The 26,058-nt window shown below is 46.6% G+C and overlaps 1 protein-coding gene across 1 annotated transcript; it reads right to left on the bottom strand.

Moving 5' to 3' along the window:
- Nucleotides 1-1,319: 1,319 nt before the first annotated feature.
- Nucleotides 1,320-24,870, bottom strand: LOC142566221 (uncharacterized). The gene is made up of 4 exons (XM_075677062.1): nt 24,808-24,870; nt 23,164-23,334; nt 2,030-2,379; nt 1,320-1,947 (listed from the first exon to the last, which is right to left on the bottom strand). Exons 1-4 carry the CDS (start codon nt 24,868-24,870, stop codon nt 1,788-1,790), a joined length of 744 nt encoding a protein of 247 aa, XP_075533177.1. The 3' UTR covers nt 1,320-1,787.
- Between the last annotated feature and the right edge of the window lie 1,188 nt (nt 24,871-26,058).

Here is a 26,058-nt window from a genome sequence, read left to right as displayed (position 1 = left end):
CGTAGTGGCTGCTAATGAGGCGATATGGAAAATGAGCTGAGAGAAAGGCTTCGAGGTTGTGACAGGGATGTGAGAAGGTGTGGTGGTTTTAAATGAGACGGGATGCACTTCAATTACGGGCTGGCATGAGAAGTGGGCTGGCGACTTCTAGGTCGCGCTGTTGCTTTGTAGAGGGTCCACGGACGCCCAGGAGGCCAGAGTAGGTAGTAATGAAGAAGGTCCCCTAAGAGAACCTCCGAATAGTATCGCCGTCAATAACAGAAAAAGGATGAAAGCAAGAAAGAAAGCTCGCCATGCAATAGGCTACATAAATAAACAGGTCGGCAGAAGAAAGGAAAAGTGGGCAGAGACTGAGGAACAGTTAAATAGAGGACAAATAGGAGTGTATGCGTTTACAGAAACGCACCTTAGAGATTCGGAAGAGCCGCCAGTGATTGAGAATTATGTTTGTGAAGGGTGCAACAGAACTAAGTCGGAAAGGGAGGGGGAGTCGGAATGCTCATTCACCAGGGAGCCAAATGGAAAAGAGTAAATTCAAGATTTCAAGAGCATCTTTGGTTATCAGGTACAATGAGAGGGAAAAAAACTTGGCTGGGCGTTACGTATTGTTACGGTTGGCGTGTAGCACCCCGTACAAAGAAGGATGCTCGACTACCATGCCCCATCGAAACGAAGGGTGAATTCCCAATTTGTTCCCCGCAGGGGCGTCTGCGCAAGCAGGCATTTGGTGTGTTGCGACACCACGTACCCGAGCACACGAGGGTTGGTACTTCCCGCGTGTAGCCGTGCGCGGCTTAGCCGCGTCTGGGGAAAGGGGGATCCTGGGGGTTGAGCTGATGCTGGGTGTTTGGACCTTTAAGGCCCCCCGGCGGAGGCAACACACCCTTTTTGCCTCTGCTTCACATAGACGGCACCTCCAGACTGACCCACCTGGAGGACATCGGCAGTCGCCTTTTCCTGTCTCTCCCTCCTCGAATCTTCGTCTTTATCTCTCACTTTTTGACCTTTCCTGTCTCCTTCTCTCTTCTTTTTACTTCCTTTCTCCTGGCGGCAAGGGTTAACCCTGTGTGGCTATCCAACCTTGGGTACACCATATTCGGTTATAGTGACGGCGTACGACTGGCGTCGTGCAGACTTGTATGCAAGCTCTGCCGCGTCCCCTCGTTGGGCTCCGTGGTGGGCGGTCGGCGCTGTTGCCGAATGTATACATTTATTCATGGAAACTTCTTTCCCCTCCCTTGCTGATCGCCCTCAGAAACGAGGGCGCACCGAAGATGCCTTCAAGTTTTTCGGACGCCAAACCCAGAATTTTCCCCGCTTTCACGTTATTCATTCTGAAAAGCCAAACAAAGTAGTCCGAAACATTTCACCATTCCTTGTTTCAAAATCCCTGACTGATGTTTTTGGCCCAGGTTACAAGGTGTCGAGGATGGCAAGCGGCGACCTCCTCTTGGAACTCCGCGATGTAAAACAATATGAAAAACTACAGCAACTAGTGTCATTTGGAGAGACCCCCATAACAGTAACCCCGCACCGTACAATGAACACCACCCGCGGCGTTGTGTCAGACGATGACTTGCTGGAGCTCACTGAGGCTGAACTCTTGGAGGGCTTCAGCGAGCAAAATGTTATCAATGTCAAAAGAATAAAGATGAGGCGAGATGGTAAAGAGATCCAAACCAAGCACCTAATAATCACCTTTGGTTCAAGTGTCCTGCCCGAGTCAATCGAGGCCGGGTACATCAAGCTTCGTGTCAGGCCATACGTGCCCAATCCACTGCGATGTTTCAAATGCCAGCGCTTCGGCCACAGTTCGCAGAGCTGCCGAGGCCGCCAAACATGTGCGAAGTGCAGTGCCCACGAACACACCTCTGAAGCTTGTGACAATGCTCTCCACTGTGTAAACTGTGATGGGGAGCACGCCGCGTACTCGCGATCGTGCCCATCCTGGAAAAAAGAAAAGGAAATAGTAACAGTTAAAGTAAAAGAAAATATAAGTTTCAAAGAGGCACGCAGGCGGGTATCTTACCTGCCCAAGAAAACATTTGCCGATGTGGCGCGTAAGGGGGCAGCGTCACAACGGCCTCCGGTGGCTGTCCGACCTACAGGCAGTGAGTCGGCAGTTACGCCATCTGCCCCCGCGACGGTTGCAGCTAGCGCTGCTCCGCCAACCGAGGAGAAGGGACCATCGACCCCGAAGGTGGGCGCAGCCGAGGCTGCCTCAACCTCCCAGGTCCCTTCCAGCGCTGGCAACGGCCGGCGCAGCCAAATTCCCCAGGGAGCCCCATCGACCTCCGGGCTGGTGGGCGCAGGGGTCTTGCCCTCCAAGGCGGGACCCTCGCTGGTAACTTCCCGCTCGCAAGAGCACGTGTCCAGCGCCTCGCAAGAGGCAATGGACACTACACATGTCCTCAAGGCGCAACAACCGCCTAAGGAGCGGCGAGGCTCCCTCGAACGCTCCAGAAAGGCCAGAACCCCCGTTACAGGGCCTCGAAAGAGCTCTGTAACCTAAATCATCACCTTCCTTTCCGTACACACAGCACTTATTTACTTTCAACATGGATACACAAATCATTCAATGGAATGTCAGAGGTCTTCTTAGGAACCTTGATGATGTGCAAGAGATTATACACAAACACAATCCAAAAGTGCTGTGTCTACAGGAAACACACCTAAAAACACAACACACAAGCTTTCTCCGACAGCATGTTACTTTTCGCAAAGATCGCGATGATGCAATCGCATCATCGGGAGGTGTTGTAATTGTAATCCAAAAGAGCATAGCATGTCAACATTTACAGCTACGAACGGCCCTTGAAGCAGTGGCGGTTCGAATAGTTTTGCTTAACAAACTTATCACTATTTGCTCGATTTATATACCCCCACACTACAAACTAAACAAACATGAATTTCAGTCCTTCATAGATGAATTGCCAGAACCCTATGTTGTTCTTGGCGATTTCAATGCACACAGCACCTTGTGGGGAGACTCTCGTATCGATGCGCGAGGGCGTCTCGTTGAACAGTTCCTTTACTCTTCTGGAGCGTGCCTTCTAAATAAGAAAGAACCCACATATTGCTCGCTTGCGAACAGAACCTTTTCGTCAATAGATCTTAGTATAGTTTCCGCCTCTTTACTGCTCGAACTCGAATGGGAAGTTACGAGCAATCCTTGCGGGAGAGATCACTTCCCCGTATTGCTAAGAACATCTAAAGAAAATGAATTTCTTCCACAAGCTCCTAGGTGGAAGATTGATACAGCAGACTGGGAGAAATTCCGAACTTTAAGTAGTATTTCATGGGATGACGTGTCCTCGTTAGGAATTGATGCTGCCGTGGAATATTTTACAGCCTTCATAATAGATGCCGCAGCTAAATGTATAGCACAAGTAAATGGATTGGCATGCAAACGGCGTGTCCCGTGGTGGAACGACGATTGTAGGATCGCTCGTAAGAAACAAAACAGAGAGTGGGGGTTGCTGCGCGCCTCCCCCACTGCGGAGAATCTTATCAGTTTTAAAAAAGTAAAATCCCAAGGCAGGCGCATCCGCCGACAGGCCAGAAGAGAGAGTTGGCAGAAGTTTTTATCCGGTATCAACTCCTATACAGATGAGGCCAAAGCCTGGAACAGGGTTAATAGGATAAAAGGGCGACAAACATATTCACTTCCTTTGGTGAACACACAAGGTGAAACACTGAAAGATCAGGCAGACTCACTTGGAGAACACTTTGAGAACGTGTCGAGTCCAAACCATTATTCGCAATCCTTTTTGAAATACAAGCAAATAGAAGAATGCAAGCCAATAATACGAAAATCCAGACAGAATGAACCTTATAACCGGCCGTTTAGTATTGCTGAGATGAGAGCTGCCTTGACCACATGCAAAATCTCTGCACCGGGACCTGATAGAGTCATGTACGAAATGATCAGAAACTTACACACTGACACCAAACTTACACTACTCACGCTTTTCAACGCTATTTGGGCTACGGGATACCTCCCATCCACATGGAAAGATGCGATTGTGGTCCCTGTTCTTAAGCAGGGTAAGGACCCTTCCTTGGCTGCAAGTTACCGTCCGATAGCTCTTACAAATTGTCTTTGTAAGCTTTTTGAAAAAATGGTTAACCGCAGACTTGTGCATTTCCTTGAACTCAACAATATCCTCGATCCCTTTCAGTGTGGCTTCAGAGAAGGGCGGTCCACAACCGATCACCTTGTGCGCATTGAGGGAAACATTCGCGACGCCTTTCTACATAAACAATATTTCCTATCCGTATTCCTCGATATGGAGAAGGCGTACGACACTACGTGGCGCTATGGAATCTTGAGAGACTTGTCGGGAATTGGCATCTGTGGCAATATGCTCGTCCTAATAGAAAGCTATTTGTCCAACCGTACATTCCGCGTGAAAGTCGGCAATTCATTGTCGCGACCTTTTATACAGGAAACTGGTGTACCTCAAGGTGGTGTACTTAGCTGCACGCTCTTCATCGTGAAAATGAACTCCCTTCGTGCTTCATTACCGCCAGCCATTTTTTATTCTGTTTACGTAGACGACATACAGATAGGCTTCAAATCCTGCAACCTTACTGTATGTGAGAGGCAAGTTCAACAGGGCTTGAACAAAGTGTCCAAATGGGCAGAAGAAAACGGATTTAAAGTTAACCCCAACAAAAGTTCTTGTGTGCTTTTCACAAGAAAGAGAGGGCTCATTGCAGAACCCAGTATCGAAATGAATGGTCAGCGAATTCCTGTGAACAAAGAACACAAATTCTTAGGCATCATACTTGATTCGAAATTAACTTTTATTCCACACATAAAGTACCTCAAGGTCAAATGTTTAAAAACAATGAACTTACTCAAAGTGTTATCCCACACAACATGGGGCAGCGACAGGAAATGTTTAATGAATCTTTACAAGAGCCTCATTCGATCACGGTTGGACTACGGTGCCGTGATATATCATTCTGCAGCCCCGAGCGCGCTAAAGATGCTAGATCCGGTCCACCATCTAGGAATCCGACTGGCCACTGGAGCTTTCAGAACAAGTCCTATTGAAAGCTTATATGCAGAATCGAATGAGTGGTCACTTCATATCCAGAGAACATACATCAGCCAAACATATTTTTTGAAAGTCCACTCTAACCCTAAACATCCCTGTTTTAACACCATTAATGATATGACATATGCTACACTGTTTCATAACCGTCCTTCCGTAAGACAGCCTTTCTCGCTGCGTGTGAGGGAGCTTAGTCATGAAATGCGTGTTCCACTCCTCGAACTTCGCCTAATGCATCCAGCCAAGCTGCTACCTCCTTGGGAGTGGCAGCTCATACAATGCGATATATCTTTCATGCAAGTTACGAAACACGCTTCAGACATTGAAATCCAAATGCATTTCCGGGAACTCCAGCACAAACACTCCTGCACGGAGTTCTACACAGACGCATCGAAGTCACACGACGGGGTGTCCTACGCAGCCGTCGGGCCATCCTTCTCGGAAACCGATGTACTACATGCAGAAACTAGTATCTTTACGGCTGAGGCCTACGCACTATTGTCGGCTGTGAAACATATCAGAAAATCAAAACTCCAGAAAGCAGTCATATATACGGATTCCCTTAGCGTTGTGAAGGCCTTGATGGCATTCTGTAACCACAAAAATCCGGTAATTAACGAACTCTATTCTGCTCTGTGTAAAGCGTATATAGGTAATCAGCACGTCATCATATGCTGGGTGCCAGGTCATAGGGGCATCGAAGGTAACGTTGTGGCGGACCAGATGGCCACGTCAGTTGCATCACATTCTGCTAATCACACCGCTGCAGTTCCTGTCACAGACCTGAAGCCCTTCCTACGGAGGAAACTACGGAACCAGTGGCAACGCCTATGGGACGCGGAAACAAATAATAAGCTCCACGTGATAAAGCCACAGTTAGGATTCTGGCCTTCCGTAACAAAATCACGCCGGACAGATGTCCTATTCTGTCTTCTAAGAATAGGACACACATTTGGCACACATAACTTTTCACTCACCGGAAACGAGCCTCCAACCTGCGGTAGATGCGGGGAGAGGCTCACCGTCCTCCACGTCCTTCTGGAATGTCGGAAAGCCGAATATGAAAGAAAGAAACATTTTCCCATAGCATACCGGCAGCAGATCCCCCTTCATCCAGTAATGTTACTCGGCCCAGAACCGCTATTTGACACCAACGCGGTCCTAAGTTATCTGAAAGATGTTGTGTTTCATGTTTTTAGCCCCACATGTTCGTAGCGTCTCCTCTCTTCAGAGGATGGCGCTGTGATAACTATTTTGAATAGCACATGCCTCTAGGCCCTTGTGGTTGAAGGGCTCTGGCGAGGCAGCAGTGCTCCAAGAAATTTTACCATCTTATATATTTTATATTTTGCATCATCCTTCTACGATGGATTTTAATGTTCATAGTACTCGTCATTAATCATCGCCATAATTTTATAGCACATAGATTTTACGCACTTTACAGCGACTATTTTTAGGCCACTTTACAGCCAAGTCACATCTTCGTCACAGAACTCATCATTCCACCGCGAAATCACTAACACTGTCTTGGCGCTCTTTGGCCATATCTGGCCCTTGCGCCACTAAACCACATACATTACATTCCCAATTTGTTTTGGTTGTCTCGAGGGGTTGCCGGTCTGGCTGGCACCACGCAGTGCTTACAGGCCCCTTTGTGTGTGTGCGACTTTAGAGGGACCCTTTTCTCGAACTGTAAAACTCTACAGGAGAACTTCCGCGAACCAACGTCGCCTAGAAGAAAGGATCGAGCCACGACGAGGACTTACGTCAGCTGGGACAATGGCTCAGCCGCCTATCCACAACCAGACGCGCTTTCCGCGAACCAGCAACGCGCGAAAGGAAAGGGATCCGCCGCCTATCCCCTGCGAAGGCGGGCTCGTGAAAGGTCGCCGGGTGAGTGAGTGCCGCCGCCAAGCACCGTGGAACTCAGTGCATATCACGTGACGTTGACGTGAGCAAGATCCCGCCTACGACTTTAGTAGACCTATTTAAAGGGCTCCGCAATGTACTTTTTCAATTTATTATCTTCTTCTCATCTTTCACCAACCATTAAATGAACCGTGCAAGTTTCGCATTAGCCATCGTCTCGTCCTTGTCTGGTCGCTATGGTCTACCGGATGCCTGCAGCCCGCCGACAACACCATGCTACCCAACAGTAACGTCGGTCGAGTTTCGATAAACAGGCGTTGCAAGAACTGATCGGTAGCGCTGGGGTACGCTACCATGCAGAACGCAACAACTGGCGCCAGCGGTGGGATACGCTACCCTGGAGAAGGCAAGAACTGGTTGGCAGTGATTGGGATACGCTACCCTGGAGACCCGAACTTTGGACATCTAAGAGATCGTCTTCTCTTCGTCCTGGTGACAACGTTCGGAAGGAAGGTGTCAGGATTCATGACTGCATATGGTGAGTGGACGGCTTTTCTTCACTAAGATATCACTTGGCTTTACGTATTTTTGGGGGAAAGTACAGTGCAGTGATTTTTCTTTAACCGTTGACGGAAGTTTTGAGTACGTCGAGGTTGTTATAGAGTGAAGAGTTAGCAGCACTAAGGGCAGCCATGAACTTGAAGGCACTAAAGAAGCCGGAATTGTTGAGCTTGACCAGAGATTTGGGCCTCCAAATTGCCCAATCAAAGAGAACGCCGGAGATCATTGAGGCGATCGAAGCGACCGGGGCAGACAACGATGAACTTAACGAATGCATAGAGAGCATTGCACATAAGGAAGGAGAGCGCGAGCGGGCAGCACGTGAGGCCAAAGAGCGCGACCTCGAAATGAAGCGCCTAGAGATTGAGCTCCTGAAAGCTCAAAATACTGAAAGACCTAGCACAGAGGCACGTGAAAGCGAGCGCAGAATGACAGACTTGATGCCACCCTACGCAGTAGGAGGGGACATGCGTCTGTTTTTGGTGCAATTTGAGCGCACGTGTGAGAAGGCAAAATTCGCAAGAGAGACGTGGCCGCAACGCTTGCTTACGTTACTGCCACGTGAGGTAGCTGATATCATTGCCCGCATGGGGAAAGAAGAAGTAGAGGACGTTGATAAAGTTAAAGCGAGGCTGCTTAAAAAGTATAGATTATCAGCAGACGCATTCAGGCGAAAATTCAGGGAAGTCGAGAAGACCAAAAGTGGGAGTCATACATTTTGCATACACCTTGGTGGTAAACCTGGAGGAATGGCTCAGAGAAGAAGGCGCACTCGGCGACGCCGAAAAGACAATGCAGTGCATTGCTTTAGAACAGTTCTACCGCCGGTTGCCAGAAAACATGAAGTATTGGGTTTAGGATAGGCCACGCGTGGACACCAACACGAGAGCGGCCGATCTCGCTGAGGAGTACGTTACGCGCCGTGCGTTCGAAGGCAACGAAACTCCTAAGAACATAACTTATTACAGACCCGACAAGCCAAAGCGATGACCAAAGTCGAGTCAGTATAAATCAATGGAAAGGTCAGATTCGGCGAAAAATAGTGACGAGGACAGCGAGGGAAAGGAGGAGTCACCCGAACGTAGGGCAGACAACAGAAGAAAAAAACTTTCGCGGCAAAGAAACCAGTAGTTTGCTACAACTGCCAGCAAACGGGGCATATGTCCGTGGGGTGCAGAAATCCGAAACTAGTGTTGATGTCACTAAGTAGTAACGTGGAAAATCTGTACTTGCTGGAACCGTACATTCGAGACCTGATGGTAAACGGAAAACCATGTCAGGTGCTTCGTGACTCGGCAGCCACAATGGACGTGGTGCATCCGTCGTACGTAGATGAAGGCCAGTTCACGGGAGGATGTGCTTTGATAAGGTAAGCCGTAGAGGCCTCCAGTGTTTGTCTCCCTGTGGAAAAGATTCGCATTGAAGGCCCTTTTGGAGTACTGGACACTGAAGCCGCCGTCTCGGCAAATCTCCCGCCGCAGCATCCGTATTTGTTTTATAACAAATCCGAGGATTTGCTACGACGCAGGGGAATCGGGTTTAGTGAGGGAATAGTGCAAGCCCTAACTCGTTCCAAGGCAAGGGAGCTCGCGGCCAAGGCAGTGTACGAATGTCCAGTGGTGGAGGAAACAGGTTTGACGGAGGATTCTGCAACCAGCACCAAACAGGACAATCTTATAGGGGTTATTGCGGAACGTACACTAGCTAATGAAGAGGTCAGGAAAGCACCGGAGCCTGAAATGTCTCAAGGCAGAATGCAGAAGAAAGTTATTGGATGTAAGCCCTGGAACATTGATTGCTGAGCAGGAATTGCGCAAACTCCAAAGCAATGCTAAGCATTACCAGAGTCCATGGAAGGACTCTGGCATTACTATGACAGGACGGGTCGAATGCAACGCTTTGAAGTTGGGGAAAAGGTAATAATCCTGAAACACTCATTGAAAGACAAACTACCGGTTCAATGGGAAGGACCGGTTGACATAATTCAAAAATTATCTGAAACAAACTACGTAATCGCGGTACCGGGAAAACAAAGGACACAAGTGTACGAAAGCAATCTACTTAAACCCTAACGGCAGAGGGGGGCCATCGTGAACATGTCCTGTAACCAACCTGAGGAGATGCCTGTCGACTTTCCCGAGTTAACATCAGTAACGGGGGCAAAAGACATTCACGAGACCATTGACAAGCTAGTAGAGCAGGCAGAGTTGAATCCCAATCAAAGGGCCGAACGAGGGAGCTCGTGTTTGAATTTCAAGTCATATTTTCAGAAACACCGGGCAGGACCACTGCGATCGTTCACGATATAGAGTTAACCTCATCGGACCCAGTTCTTTCGAAATCTTATCGCGTTTCACCTCGTCAACGTCAAGTCATGGCCGCTGAAGATGTTAGAGCTAGGTGTAAATGAACCCGGAGAGAGTGATTATACCTCGCCTCTTATCTTGGTTGAGGTCCCAGGAAAGGAGCCGCGACCGTGTATACACTATCGCCGGCTCAACATAATCAGGAAGGACCAGACCTACCCAATACCACATATCGAGGAAAGGCTTGTGAAAGTGAGCAGTGCTAATTTCATATCTACGCTCGATTTAGTCAGAGGGTACCGGCAGGTTCCGTTGACCGAGAGGGCAATCTACGAAACACAGAACCTCTTAAAAACCTCTTCAAACGGCTACAAACGCCTATAGACATCTTGGTCTATGATAAGACTGAAAATAGAATTTCTTCTAAACATAACCTCAGCACTTGGAATACGCTAGTATATATTCTATCTGCGGCAAAATCCACTACTGGTGTCACTAGAGCCTATTTTGGTAAACACATTCAGAATGTCTAACTCAAGAACTTTTTTAGTTCTTATCTAAAAGTGCATAAAATGCCAAACGACGTGTTAAAAGTGCGGTTACCGTCGGCCGTCGGCGTCGGCTAATAAAAGACGCCACAGACAAATCGAACTCATCGGAAGCAACATAATAAGTTGGCTCTAATGTTAAATAATTTCACACCAGAACTTCAACAATCAAGGGCGTGTTATTGTTTTCCATACGGGGCGTGCACACGACGCCTGGAAACCATTATATGCTCACGCAGCAGGTATACTGACAGCAGCAGGAGCGAAACGCCGGTGTTGCACAGCGGTGTCAGGGAGCCACAGCGTTGCGATCACTTCGGCGGCGCGCTCCAAATTGGAGGCACGCTCCAAATCCGTCAGGCATCTCATTCCGTGCCGGAAACATTGGGAGGCAGGAAGTTTGAAAAAACGGCCACTGCCGCCCGCAATGTCTCGGTCGTGGGTTCGTTATGCCAGTTGTGCGTCATTCCAAGCCGTTCTATACATTTATACTGCATATTAACTGGAGTCATTTAGCTGTGCTGATGCTGTTTGCCGTGTGTTTTGCATCAGTGCTTTGTGACATCGGCTGTATTGTGTGTTTTCGCCGACGGCTTACTACCACAATGGCGGGAACTGCGTTCGCGGCCTTCCTGTCTCGATGCGTCTTTGTACGTCGCACGTTTGGATAACACTTTTTCTGGTAAGTGAAATACATTGCACTTCGTTTTTCGTCAACAATGTGAATATTTTTAGGTGTTGCTCGCGACGATTCTTGATGGATGGGCTCTGCTGCCCTGCGGGTTTTCGTCATCTTTACTTTTATACGAGGGTTCTGCTTGTGTTCAGCAGTTCAGCACTACCGCGCTCCACGACTTCCGCAACACCAGTCAGAACTTCGCCCTGATCTTTGTGGTTAACGCAGCACGAACCAACCGAAGGGAGTGCATTCGAAGACGACGCGCTGACTGTAATGCTGAACCATACTGAACTCGCCCTATTTTGTGTCCTTTTGTTCTTGCGTGTGCGCGCGTGTGTGTCAGTGACTATGCAGTTTGTAGCGTTCCCACTTGATAGCAAAACAAAAATATAACTGCAATGTTTACTTCATCTATACAATTACAAATGCAATCGTCTGCTGATGTACAAATTTCACTTGTGTTTTGTTCCAAATAAGCAGCAACACTTTTAGCCTAGTAGGCGCTTCATCTGGGAGTGCAATCACGACAGCTTGGCATTTATTAATGAGTGACTGTGACTTGGTCACCTTATTTGTAATTGCAAATCTGTCTTTCAACTGACTTGATGCTCTCTTATTTTGTTCCTTTCACTCTATAGACGGCTGGACATCCTTGTACCTTGACGCTAGCTGGAAGTCGGGACCTCATCATGATATGTGTAAGCCAATGTACTGTACCCTCTCTGGTCCTCCCAGTGTTATTTATATGGGTTAAGGCCAGGTAGCGCTTCCTGGTAAAATAGCTAGTTGGTGTGTCACAAACGCGCATATTTTTTGCACTGGTCCATTTTAAGCTGCCACTATTATAACCAATTTCTCAGTGCCAGTGTACATACACAGTTCTACTAACAATTACTTTCCCTAAGCCTTCCAAAATTTACCTGTAGGTAGTCAGTGCTATGCAGGAACTCAAAAATTAGCTCTGTTGCGTCACACGAGTATTCCACACATGAGTAAAAATTTGCTACAACAGTGTACATTACACCTTGCTTCCCTAATGCACAAATGTATTCAAGACAGTATTTGATTAGTTCTGTATTCTAAATGTTTTCTGTGTGATTTAGTTTCTTTACAGGAATTTACTGTACAGCATCAGCAAGCAGTCTAATTTAAGATTTATGTGTGCTGTAAAAGGTGTGCTTTGCCGCTAGAATTGATAAAACATGGGCCGAGGCTTCCATACAAGGACGAACTTCAATTTCGCTCATCCACGGTCCGCACTTGGCTGGTGCTTGCAAAGTTAATCACATCAGGTAGCTTGTTGCCAGACTGTTTTTTAACCTTATTGTGAGGAGATCACACACTGACGTGTAGAGGCGCCTGCGTCTGAGATAGAGAATGTGCTGCAACATATGTGCGTGTAGAACAGGCATGACGCTGAGGGTTCCCGCAGTTTGCAGCTAGAGGTGCTTTTAAAATTTTGTCATAACTGCAATTTTACCTGTGTTGTTTTTTATCACCTATTTCAATAATATCATTGCAGGTATTATCAGAATTTAGCAATCTATTTGCCCTGGCCTATTAGCCTGCCACATTTGACTTTTCACTAGGTGGGCAATCATTCAGCATGGACCATTACTTGAATACACCTTTTTGCGTGCAGTGGCTTCTCAATTACAAGTCAACATAGATGCTCAGAATTACCTGAAGCTATAGATGCACTGATGAATTTGCTACCTATACGAATCACTTTGCACTTTCTCGCGCGAACAGCATGTTAACACTTCCAAGACAATGGACAATGTTATCGTTTGATCACATCATGAGATACTTGCAATTTTGTATGACGTATCATCCAAGGTAATGCATCATTTGTGTGAGGTATTGCCCTAAGCCAATTAGGGTCACATGAAGATATATCAACAAAAGTGATTGATCCCACTAGGAGTGTTGCTTTGGAACGCTACTTTATCACCAGTCCTCCTTTGCATGCTACCTGCTTACTCTGTACTGTGTCATGTTTAAGTTTGAAAGAAAGGCAACAGCTAGACAGTGCGAAATGCCAAACTTGCTTTTAGTTCAGCAACATAAAACGCTATTTAACTTTTTAATTAAGTTAGTATATCATTTACCTGCAGAGTGGATTACTCTTTTAAACTGATTATATTTTGCAGGAAGCTTCTCAGACTTGTTTGACAGGTTGATAAGTGGCTTTTTAGCCACAAGACACCATATATATTTAAAGGCTGACTGACTCTGCTATGCAATTTAATAACTATATGCCAGGAAATACACTAGTCATTTTAAACGTCATCACATGGATACCTTAAGATACCCGTGATTTAAGAGAAAGGAGTGCTTAAATTTATTTTTAACGCGAGCCAAACTTCTTACTTAGTACATATTGCTAATTGAAGTTCCAATTTCAACATTTCCATTTTCTCCCTCGCCTTATTTTCCTCTTCTGTGCAGATATTGCTTGCCCTTGTCTACAAGAACCGTCACGCGTGGCCTGTGACAGCAAGCTTTTGGGGGCAGCAAGTGCTCTCCTACGAAGGCTGGCCTGCTCTGGTAGCGGCGGCAATCATCTTCAAGATTTATCCATGATCACCTTTGCTGCTATTTGTCACTCTTGTTAATTACACTTTCTGCATCTTTTGTAATTTATTAGGTAATAAAGTATGACTATGTGACATGGTGTGAAGTACATGTCTTGCTGCATTTTCGCTTGCAATCATCTTTTATGCATGAAAAGCTCATGGTACAGTGTATAAAAAAATAACAGCATATTATGATTTATCTTTCAGTTCTGGTAACATGCAACGTGCAAGGAATTCACTAATGGATGGTATGCCAAAGAACTGGCCATTATTTCTGCGTTATGCTGTGCAAGCACGTGGCGTTACCTTACAAGGCGCACCCACAAAGTAAGTTACAATTTACTTTTAAATGAAGCATGGACATCAGAAGAATATATATATATTGCTAGTTAGAGTGGTTCGCAGAGTGTTTTTCCAGATGTGTACTATCCTCTATTTCTTAATTCATTGCAGCAAAGCGTTGTGTTTCGTATACTGGAGTCAGGCTATTGTGCCCCCTGTAGCTGAAATCAGGATGCAATTTTTGCCTGAACTGCAGCTTCACTGACAAAATGTTTCCCTGCTAGAAACTATTTCAATTTAGTGGAGACCTAGCAGGGCGAAGTTTTGTCAATAATGACGTGTTTGATGCAGGGATGTTCTTGTTTAGGTCAATGGGCGAACATTGGCATGATATCAGCATACAATACAGATCTTGTTTTATTTGCAAAATAAATCTGACAGGCGGCATTCAATTTATTGGTCTAATTAAAAAGCACTAATTGACCAACGAGGCTGTACTACTCTATTCCCATGGTTCACATCTGGAAAAACTACCTGTGCATCACTCTATCCGACAACATAAACTTTTTTTCTGATGTCCATGCCTCGTTTAAAATAGATTGTAACTGTGGGCAAACGTTGTGTTACTGTAACAGCTGCCGCAAAAATTAGAGGGAATGTCTAATAAAAGTATTCAGTTCTTGTCAAGCTGTCCATTAGCCAACTTTTAGCATAATATTAGCAGGGCTTACTGAAGTACTTCTAGACGTCAATGGCTAGATAATGTCTTGATCAAGACAGCTACTAGATTTTTGAATTAGCCGTACAATACATCTTTTAGACGTCAAATAGCTGCTTGCGTGTTTCGTGGGAAGCAGGCTTGCGGCGTTTATTTACCCGATCGGAACCTTTCAGTCGAAAGTCCTGAGCTTTGGATTGAAGAATGCTCCCTATTGTTTCTCTAGCCTTATGGACCAAGTGCTACGGGGAATGGAGGACTTTGCACTTCCGTATCTCGACGACATAGCAATCTGTTCTTCTTCCTGGGCGGACCATATGCAACACTTGCGAACCGTGTTCTGTCGTCTACGAGAGGCTAACTTAACTGTCAAGGCTCCTAAATGCCAATTATGGCGCGCGGAGGTAGCTTATCTAGGTCATGTAATAGAGCAAGGCCATCGTCGGCCCTCCGAGGTTAAACTGACCGCAATAGACTACTTCCCGCAACAACGCACCAAGCGGGACATCAGGTCATTCCTTGGCTTGGCAGGTTATTACCAAAGATATCCCGCGTAATTCCGAGATTGCAAGTTCCTTGACAGATGCTCTAAGGTATTGCCCTAAGCCAATTATGGTCATATGAAAATATATCAATAAAAGTGGTTGATCCGGCTAGGAGTGTTGCTTTGGAACACTACTTTATCACCAGTCCTCCTTTGCATTCTACCTGCTTACTCTGTACACTGTCATGCTTAAGTTTGAAAGAAAGGCAACAGCTAGGCGGCGCAAAATGCCAAACTTGCTTTTAGTTCAACAATATAAAACACTATCTTTTTAATTAAATTAGTACATCATTTACCTGCAGAGTGAATCACTGTTTTAAACTGATTATATTTTGCAGGAAGCTTCTCGGACTTGTTTGACAGGTTGATAAATGGCTTTTAGCCACAAAACACCATATAATAATTTAAAGGTTGACTTTGACTCTGCTATGCAACTTTATGACTATTGGCCTCGAGCTCCACCACTGGAAAAGCTGGCGCCACCGTCGGCGTGACGTGCTAGGAGGGATCACGTGGCCACAGCGGCCGCGTCGGCTGCTTCGGGCGCGCCGAAGCGAGCTGGAAACGAGTTCAAATTCCCTCGTACGCTGCGGTCCTCATTTAGTGGCGAAATTTTCCCGCTTCGAGTCTCTCCTTTACAACGCTTCAAAGCACTACAATAGGTAGTGGCTGCCTTTGAAGGCGCGCAACATGGTAGGCTACTGCTCGGTTCCGCAGGGCCGTACGCACGTAACGGAGGCCGGTGTCAGCCTTATTCACACGTCGCCGCAGGACAAGAAGCTGCGTGAAGCTTGGCTAGCGAAACATAAAACCGGCAAACAGTCATCGGCCACAACTCGGGTATGCACGAAGCACAGACGCGACGAAGATTTATGCTACGTCGCCCGGTCTGCGATGTTCTGAAAACGCGCACTGAGACGCTCGCCCGAGTCCGCTGCCCGACTAATGTCATGACGGTTTGGTCTATGAACTTGTCGATGCTATAGACATTGGCAAGTTCACTGGAGTGAAAAGGCAGCGGTAAGATGCACATTTAACGAAAGCATGGCATATGGTCATGTTTTTGTTATGAATTAATGCACTGGATTACAAAAAAGGAGCAGCGGGAAACACCGATAAACATACAGTGCGACGCAACTCGAGAAATAATATTGAAAGGTAAAAGAATTTACAAGAATAGAAAGATTGAATCGTCGCGACGGGACATCACAGTCCCCGTAGGTGTCGAAGTCTCTACAATGAAATTATTTTTGAACAGCTCTGATAGCGCCCACGCAACAATGGTTGCTTGTATACTGTCAAATGCTCATATTCTGCGGCCTAAATCTCATGGCACGGTGCGAAAACGCGCGCGCGGAGAAAGCGAAACAGTGCGCGGACAAGCATGTAGACGCGCAGTCGGTCTCTGCGAATCTGCGCGATCGCTGCATTGAGGCTTCGCTCTATTACGCTCCATTTAGTTATACAAACACTATAAGAACATATTTCACATAGTGTGCTCTCAGCGTTTGCCTACCTTTCATGCAAAAAGCCGTTTCGGGAGACTCCATCGCGGCGACCGCGCGCAGTGGCGTTCACTGTACGTATTTGGTAAGGAGATAGCGTCTGTAAACGATTGTGTGCTTTCAGTTTGCCCAAGATTATTATTTAGACAGTAAGAAACTTCTCTCGTTTCGAAAGTACTTATAGAAATGTCCGGGAGAGCTCCCGCGTGATCCCTCATACTACACCAGCGAGGCGCTTCCGATAGATGGCGACTCCGTAACTCCTCGCCGCCAATATGCCAGGAACAAGGTCTCTGAGTTGTGGTGCTGGCTTACATTCCCAGGGTTCTACTGGGACACAGAAATACTCAAGAAAGTGGATGGGAAAACGACGCCGCTGTAGCTCAATTGGTAGAGCATTGCACGCGAAATGCGAAGGTTGTGGGTTCGGTTCACACCTGCGGCAAGGTGTTTTTTCATCCACTTTAATTTCCATTAATTTATCGTTTCTTTATTTCATTTATTAAGCACAAGTATTTTCCCCTATGTTGTCCTTGGTGTCAGTGTTTGTTGGCTTCTTATGATAGGAAATACAATAGTCATTTTAAACATCATCGCAATTTAAGATACCCGTAATTTAAGAGAAAGGAGTGCTAAATTTATCTTTAATGTGAGCCAAACTTCTTACTTAGCACATATTGCTAATTGAAGTTCCAATTTCAATATTCCCATTTCCTCCCTCGCCTTTTTCTTCCTCTTCTGTGCAGGTGTTGTTTGCCTATGTCTACAAGAACCCTCACGCGTGGTCTGTGACAGCAAGCTTTTGTGGGCAGCAAGTGCTCTACAACGAAGGCTGGCCTACTCTGGCAGCGGCGGCAATCATCTTCAAGATTTATCCATGATCACCTTTGCTGCTATTTGTCACTCTTGTTGATTACACTTTCTGCATCTTTTCTAATTTATTAGGTAATAAAGTATGAGTATGTGACATGGTGTGAAGTTGATGTCTTTCTGCATTTTCGCTTGCAATCATCTTTTATGCATGAAAAGCTCATGGTACAGTGTAGAAAAAAAACAGCATATTATGATTTATCTCTGGTAACATGCAACGTGCAAGGAATTCACTAATGGATGGTATGCCAAAGAACTGGCCATTATTTCTGCGTTATGCTGTGCAAGCACGTGGCGTTACCTTACAAGGCGCACCCACAAAGTAAGTTACAATTTACTTTTAAATGAAGCATGGACATCAGAAGAATATATATATATATATATATATATATATATATATATATATATATTGCTAGTTAGAGTGGTTCAGAGTGTTTTTCCAGATGTGTACTATCCTCTATTTCTTAATTCATTGCAGCAAAGCGTTGTGTTTCGTATACTGGAGTCAGGCTATTGTGCCCCCTGTAGCTGAAACCAGCATAGAATTTTTGCCTGAACTGCAGCATCACTGACAAAATGTTTCCCTGCTAGAAACTATTTCAATTTGTAGGAGACCCAGCCGGGCAAAGTTTTGTCAATAATGACGTGTTTCATGCAGAGATGTTCTTGTTTAGGTCAGTTGGTGAACATTGGAATGATAGCAGGCAATACAGATCTTGTTTTATTTGCAAAATAATTCTGACAGGTGGCATTCAATTCATTGGTCTAATTAAAAAGCACTAATTGACCAATGAGGCTGTGCTACACTATTTCCATGGTTCACATCTGGAAAAACTACCTGTGCATCACTCTATCCGACAACATAAACTTTTTTTCTGATGTCCATGCCTCGTTTAAAGTAGATTGTAACTGTGGGAAAACGTCGTGTTACTGTAACAGCTGCCGCAAAAAATTAGAGGGAATGTCTAATAAAAGTATTCAGTTCTTGCCAAGCTGTCCATTAGCCAACTTTTAGCGTAACGTTAGCAGGGCTTACTGAAGTACTTCTAGACGTCCATGGCTACAAAATGTCTTGATCAAGACAGCTACTAGGCTTTTGAATTAGCCATTCAAGACATCTTTTAGACATCAAATAGCTGCTTGCGTGTTTCGTGGGTGGGCAGCAGCTTAGCGCTGCTATCGGGAGCTTATCCACGCGTTTTTTTCCCTTCCGCAGAGCGAGCTACGAATGAAACATTTGGTCATTTCGAGCCGCAATGAGGCAAGCTTGTTCTTTTGGGCATGAACATCATGGACAACCGCTGTGTTCTATTGAATGTTTCTAAGCATGACGAAACTAACACCTGACAGTGTCACATATGTACGTACGTTCATTGTATAATTTCACAAGCTAAATCGGATACATTTAATTTAATTTGTAATCGGATACCGCGCGTTCTCGACTCTGCCGGGCGACTTCGTCTGCCGTATACGCACGACACACTGCGACTGCCGTGTGCGCACCGCAGCGTTGTTTGGCCGTGGTCGTAAGACGATCTGTGCACAGCAGGTGTAAAAACCAACTTCGATGACCATTTTGCGCACTAAATCTTGTGGAAGGTCAATATGAGCCATTTGCGTGATTACAGCAACGTATATATACTTCTGTACACTGATAACGAGCGAGAGTTTGCTACATTGCGATTTATGAACGGGGCTGTATAGTGCGCCCCCCCCCCCCATGAGCCGCTACTCTTCTCAACTTCTTTGTGAGTGTATTCTTAGACTGCCAAGATTTGCTGCCTGTGTTAAGGAAAAGGCAGGAACGCCCGCTGGTGACGCAGCACTTTTTTTCTTCTGTTACATGGGCGATGTATAAAATTCTTGTGCTTTTAGAGCGGTTTATGTAACATGCATAGTGACAGAGTGAAACTAAAGCTAATGGATGTTCTGTTGTTTTGTATTTCTTGTTATGCATCAAGCACAACATTATTTGGGTATGCACCGTAGCATTTCAACATAAAACATATGTATGCTGACTTCAGTTTATTGCATGTGCAAGGCTTACAAGCTCAAAATTTGAAGCATGTGTTGTGAATATCACCTGGCCGTTGGTTTCAACCTCAAGATGCGTATGTATAAATGAGCAAAGGATAAGTGGAATGCCCATACACTCTAGGCTTCTCAAAGTCTTCAGCACAAAAGTGGTCCTGCAGATGTTTGTTGTATGGTTAGAAGTGTGATGCTGGTCACGCTAACGCTGGGCTGCCCAAGGAGGCTCCCAGGGCTTTTTTGAATGAAACCCTGTTTCAGACATGTGAAACAAGAAAAACATGGAAGACAGCTGCAATAATAAGTTGAAAGACCCAACTAAAGAGACGAAGAACACGTTAGAAAGGTTTAGAAGTTTACGCAGTGAGACAATCAAAATAGCTCCATTGAGATGTAAACGCGCATGTGGCCGCAAACACGCAGCTTCAAGGATTGCTAACATTTAACCCATTTCTATTTTTCTACCAGTGCCAACACAACTGCACAGAAAGCGGCCGTTATGTGGACGCACGACATGCACTGACCATGTTTTTATTGACTGCGATCGTCACGGTCTGCGAAAAACAAGTGCCATATATGGGTCGAGTGACTCGAGGCGACAGCGCGCTCACGTGCTCGGAGAAATAATACGAATACCTGGTGCACGTAAGGAAGCGGAATTCTCGCGCGACAAGTGTGCCTTCGCGTGCCACGATCACGGATTAACCGCGTGTGTTGAGCAACAAACGCGTGCACGTGTACCCCCGTCAAGCGTGCAAGACGCGAACGATCCCTGCTATGAACTCCTATTTTCGTAGCATCGCTAACACGGCGTGCACTTCGCTTAAATATCTTCTAAAACAGTGCCGAAAAGCACAAGCAAGGTGTACTTATACCTCGCACACGCGGGTGTTTTTTGTAGGCTTGCTTCCGGCATTACGCTTCTGCTTCCAGCTTTACGTCTCACGGAGAGTCCGTTTTCGTTAAACTATAGGCTGCGGGTATAGCTCGCAGCGTGATTGGCGTGGTCTTTGAGAAGTGACGAGCCTTATTGCACTCGCAGCAGGGCAGAAAAAAAGTGCAAATCGACGCAAAACTCGGGCTATAAACGTGCTTTGCCACAGCCAGGGCTCAATACTACCCAAGCCGGTACTACCCAGATAGCGTTTTGCGCGCCGCCACCAGGCGCCGCTGCTATACCTCAAACTCCAGCGCAAGACGCCCATTGTGCTAGTTTGGGCAGTCGTGTGTTTCTCACTGTTTTCGGTTGCGCTGTCCTTTGTCAAGTAAGTATTGTGCTTTGTTGTCTTACTTGGCGCTGCATGTGCAGCGATTTGTTTGTATGATTTGGAGAGCAGCTGAGTTTTTCATTCGAGAGCGCCTAGTGGAGGACACTAATTTGCTCTTCAAGCTCATTGTCTTGTCGCCATGGCTATGCGAGGCGCATTTTCAGTGACGTTGCAATTGAGGCGTTAAGAGTAGTATTAAGATGAAAGAGACGAAATGTTGCTTTTGGGTGCCTGGCATCGGGATCGGCCGTCACGCGTGAAACTAGCAAGTTTTGCAGGATGCGAAGGAAGGCGGGAATGCTGTGTCTGCGCACATTACCAATATCCTCTAGACAGCCGTCACTGTGGTATTTCAGTCTTCCGTTTAGCAAGAATGTTGCAAACAAGAGAGCTGACAAACTGGCCCACGGCGCTGTTTCTTGGGCGCCGCTTATTGACCATGTTTGCTCAGGTGCTGATGCTCTCCACCTTGGGCCTGCTGCCACCTTCTTTCGAGCGAGTCGTCTTGCCAGAGACCGGCGAAAGGGTAGGACCACCAAGCTTCTGCGACCTATCCATGGATCCTCTGCATGTTGCGCCGCTTTATTCGGATGCATCGTTCCCCTTCATCCGACAACATGGGACAGCATCGGCTAACCCGGCAGCTGATAAAAGCGCGCATTTCGACGGCAACTTGGGCCACGGCGCTGCTTCTGGGGCGCAACGCTTATTGACTATGTTTGCTCAGGTTAGTTACTATGAAACTCGTTGCTACCGAGGCAATGATGTTTGCCTCTTAGCAGTGCCGTGGCCACCCGATTTTTTTTTATTCACATACCCTAAGGGCCCTTTACGAGCATTACATAGGGGGTTAAAAAGGAAAAACCAATAAAGTGATCATATTGCATAACACAGTGAAAAATCAGAAAAGCATAATCAAACATGCGCTCAGGAAAACAGGGAACATATCAGGATAAAAGGAGTGTTTGAGAACACGCACCCACGTGGACCACAATGCTCAAGACAGTGCAAAAATGAATACACTTCTGATAATAATCTGTTAAGGACCAGCACAGAGTAAGCACTTCAGTTTGTTTACAAATGCGTCGTAATTATTTTCGGAAACGATTGCTGCAGGTAGTTTATTCCAATGATAAATGGCAAGGAACAATGGCGAATGACGCATAAGTTTGGTGTGAGCTGTCTTGAGTTGCAATTTGAAGCAGTATAGTCTGTGGGATGTCGTGTCTGCCGAAGGACGAATCCCAACATAAAAACGTAACGCTTCTTTATTCGACTAACGATGGCAGCGGACGGACATACCAACGCAACGTTCGTCACAGTAGCGGAAGGTAGAAGGCGGTCTGTCTCAGCCAGGCAGCCTGTTTTTATAGCCACCGTCGGTGACGCATACCTCGGTTGACGTGGCGGTGGCGCTATGTTTTATCGACCATGCAGTCCAGCGCGCAGCTGTGTTATGCCGGGGCCAGATGATAAGAAGACGGAGGGTGCGCAGAAGTATGCGCGGAGTGTGTCGCCACAAGTCTAATCGGGGGAAAATGCGATGTGCTGGTTTGATATGAGATTCTGTGAACGGCGAAGGACTGTGATAGAGCTTGTGAAAGTTGTTATGTTGTTTGAGTGAGTTGCGTTGGGTTTAAAGATGCTGCGGCACGAAGCCGCGAGTGACAGGCTCCATTGAGAAGAACAACTCTGGCGACCACGACTGGCCTAGCCTTTATTAAACTGTCGGATGTGTAGGGGGCGCCAGAAGATACATAAGACTTCTTGAGTGACGATTACAACAATAAAACACGCACTTCATGACGTTCAGTTCTGAAATCTGGCCGGTGGCCGTATGGCTCTTCCAGCCCTTGTCACGTATGTCGAAGCATGTCTTGCTTCTTCAGGAGAGTTGTGAGGCGTAGCATCGTGGGCACTTATTGGCCCTGATTCATCCAGGGTGTAAGTCTTCTGCTGTACGAATGGCTTCACGGACCACCTAAGAGCGTGGCCTCAGGTGCATACAGTTACGCACATAAATTGCTCCACTTGTGGTTTGCACTGTATAGCGCCTTCGTTGAGGACCAACCTGTGTGACGACTACTTCTTTCCAGTCATTCTTGTGCCTCACCCATACAGGTTGATGTTTCTTCAGAGGTTCAAGTATTCGAGTGTGGTTGTCTCCATATCTGTGGTGTGCACTCTGCGTTTGAGGAGCTTCTCATATGCATCTGTGGGGTATTGTGGTTTCAGATTATGGGGCAATGTCGGTATGAACGTTCTCAATTTCCTGCTCATTAACAGCTCTGCTGGGGAAGACGCCCCAATGGTTGGGGTTGCACGGTGGTTGAGGAGAACCAAAGACAGATCTTTGCCATCGCTGTGCGACTTGATCAGCATGGACTTAACAGTCTGTATTGTTCTCTCGACTTGCCCATTAGACCTCGGGTAGAGGGTTGATGGCGGTTCATGAGCAATGTCCCATCCTTGGAGGAATGCTCTGAATGCTTGCGAGTCAAACGGTGGTCCCTGATGAGAGATGAGCACATTGGAGAGTCCAAAACGTGAAAAAGATGTCCTTCAGGACCAAAATAACTGAAGTTGCCGTAGTGGTTTCCATACGTTTCACTTCAACATACTTTGAAAAGTAGTCAACAACAAGGATATATGTATTGCCTTGACAGTGAAAGAAATCAACGGCCAACTTTTTCCATGGTCGTGCTGGCAGATCTCTGTCAAGCAATGGTTGCTGAGGGTTTGCCTTCTGGGTGGATTGGCAGGTGTCACAGCTTGAGACAAGGGTGGCAATGTGCTTGTTGAGTGTGGGCCAACAAACACTGGCTTGCTAGTCCTTTACAAGCCACAATGCCACGATGTGCCTGATGGAGTTTCTCTAGAACATCAGCCTGGAGAACTGCTGGAATGACAAGCCGTTGACCACAGCAAATGAAACCGTCTGTGATATACAGTTCACTCCTTATGTGAAAGTATTGTCTTGCCATAGGATGAACATCAGAAGGGCGATCAGGCCATCCTTGTTGAATGTACTTGGTTAGTTGTTGCAAGACTGGATCCCGACTTGTTGCTTCTTGGATCTGCTTGAGCTTGGTGGGCGACGCTTGAAACAGACTGGACGCCAACAGTCCTGGATCACTGTCTGCAGTTTCCATCTTGGATTCGGGGTTTGGGGATCTTGACAAAGCATCAGCCACAGTTAGCTGTTTCCCCGGTACATACACAAGTTTAGTGCTATAGCACTGCAGCCGGAGCAAAAGTCTTTGCAGTCTTGGTGACATTTTTGTTAGGTCCTTTATCTGCAGTCCAACAAGAGATTTGTGGTCTGTTTCCACTATTACAGAGCGTCCAAAAGTGTAATAGTGGAACCGCTCACATGCGAACACCACAGCTAGAAGTTCTTTCTCTATTTGTGCATAACGTTGTTGGGGAGGTGTAAGAGCTGCAGAAGCATATGCGATTGGTCTGCCTTGCTGCAAGAGAACCGATCCCAGGCCGTATCAGCTGGCATCCGTTGAAATTGTGATCGGCTTGGATGGGTCAAAATAACGCAACACAGGTGCTGTTGTGAGCTTCTGTTTGGTGAGCTTGAAAGTGTCTGTGCTGGCTTGTCCAGTGCCACGCTACATCTGCCTTGAGAAGCTCACGCAGAGGACTGGTAGTTGCCGAAAAATTAGGGATGAACTTCGTGAGATATGCCACCATTCCTAAGAATCTTTGCAGTTCTGACTTGTTTGATGGAAGTGACATGGCCTCAATCGATCTGACCTTGTCAGAGTCTGGGGATCGCCCATTTGAAGAGAGCTGGTGACCCAGATATGTAATGGCTGAAAGTCCTAACTTCAGTTTTGGTTTGTTAAGCTTCAGGTTGTTTTGTCTAGCTATGGTCAGAACAGTTCTGAGATGGATTTTGTGTTCTTCCGAAGTCCTTGAGGCAACCAGTATGTCATCAAGATACGGCTTCACAATGGCCTGCCCTTCAAATACCTTGTCAATGGCCTGCTGGAACAGCTCGGGGGCTGTCGCAAGCCCAAACGGTAACGGCCCCATGGTGTTGCGAATGTGCGAAGCCGTGAACTTGGTTGATCCAAAGTAAGTTGCTAGAAAGCACTCTTGGCATCAATGACAGAGAAGACGGTTGAGCCATTCAGACTTGCAAAACGCTCTTCTGGTACTGGTATGCGGTAGTGTTGCCTTTTTAGTGCTGCATTGAGGTTCCGTGTATCAAGGCACAAACGAACAGTTCCGTCTTTTTTGGTTATCACAACTATGGGGGGACCCATTCACTATGTTATCACTCTCGCCTGATTACGCCATTTTCCTGCATGCGCTTCAGCTCTACTTTGACCTTTTCCTCGAGTGCACTAGGTACTCTGCGAGGAGCACAAACTGTCGGCACTGCACCTTCACGCAGTTGGATGCTATAACGTCCCGGAACCTGGCCGATTCCTTCAAATATGCCAGGGAAATCATTCAGTACCTTCTGAAACTGTTTTTGCAGCACTGTGTCAGTGGACTTTGCCGTTGCTTGAAGGGTCTTTACACGGGAAAGCAAGTGCAGAGTTGTGCATGCAGCGGCTACTAATATCGGCTTGAGTGGCTCCTTGACCAGCAGAAGTCTCAGGCGGCACTCCGCGTTTGTTTACAGCACAAGACAGTTCACATTCACTGTCTACTGGAAGCTGGTGGCCACTGTACGTATATAGTCACTTTAGCTGTGGTTGGTTTGGTTGCTGGTCTGCACGGCCACTGCTTGAACATATGCTCTGAAATTACGTTGACGTCCGAACCGATGTCTAACTTGAATGTCACCTCGTGCCCGTTAACACTGACAGTTTCGCTCCAGTCTGTTGCGTCGGCACTGACACTGCACGCAGTCATGCAGCCCAAGTATAATTCCTCCTGCGAATCTTGTTGTAGATACTCATGAAGCAGTCCGACTCGCGGTCGATGCGCTGCTGTCTGCCGACGCGGCTGCTTGCACAGGTGCGCGAAATGGCCAAGTTTGTCGCAGTTGTAACAGTTTTTGCCAAAAGCTGGGCACTGTTGTCGAGGGTGCGAGGTTCCGCAGCGAGAACATTTACGATTAGACCTTTGAGACGAGCGATGAGGCTGCAGAGGCTTGTTGATACCTAGCGGACGACCAGTTGTCTTCGTGGGTTTCCGATTATACGTGTGAACAGCATTCAATTCTGGCTGCTGATCACTGGTTACGATCTCTTGCACATGTTTCTTTGA

Source organism: Dermacentor variabilis, unplaced genomic scaffold, assembly GCF_050947875.1.
Source record: "Dermacentor variabilis isolate Ectoservices unplaced genomic scaffold, ASM5094787v1 scaffold_12, whole genome shotgun sequence".
Lineage (NCBI taxonomy): Eukaryota > Metazoa > Arthropoda > Arachnida > Ixodida > Ixodidae > Dermacentor > Dermacentor variabilis.
This window is presented reverse-complemented; position numbering and strand designations above follow the sequence as displayed.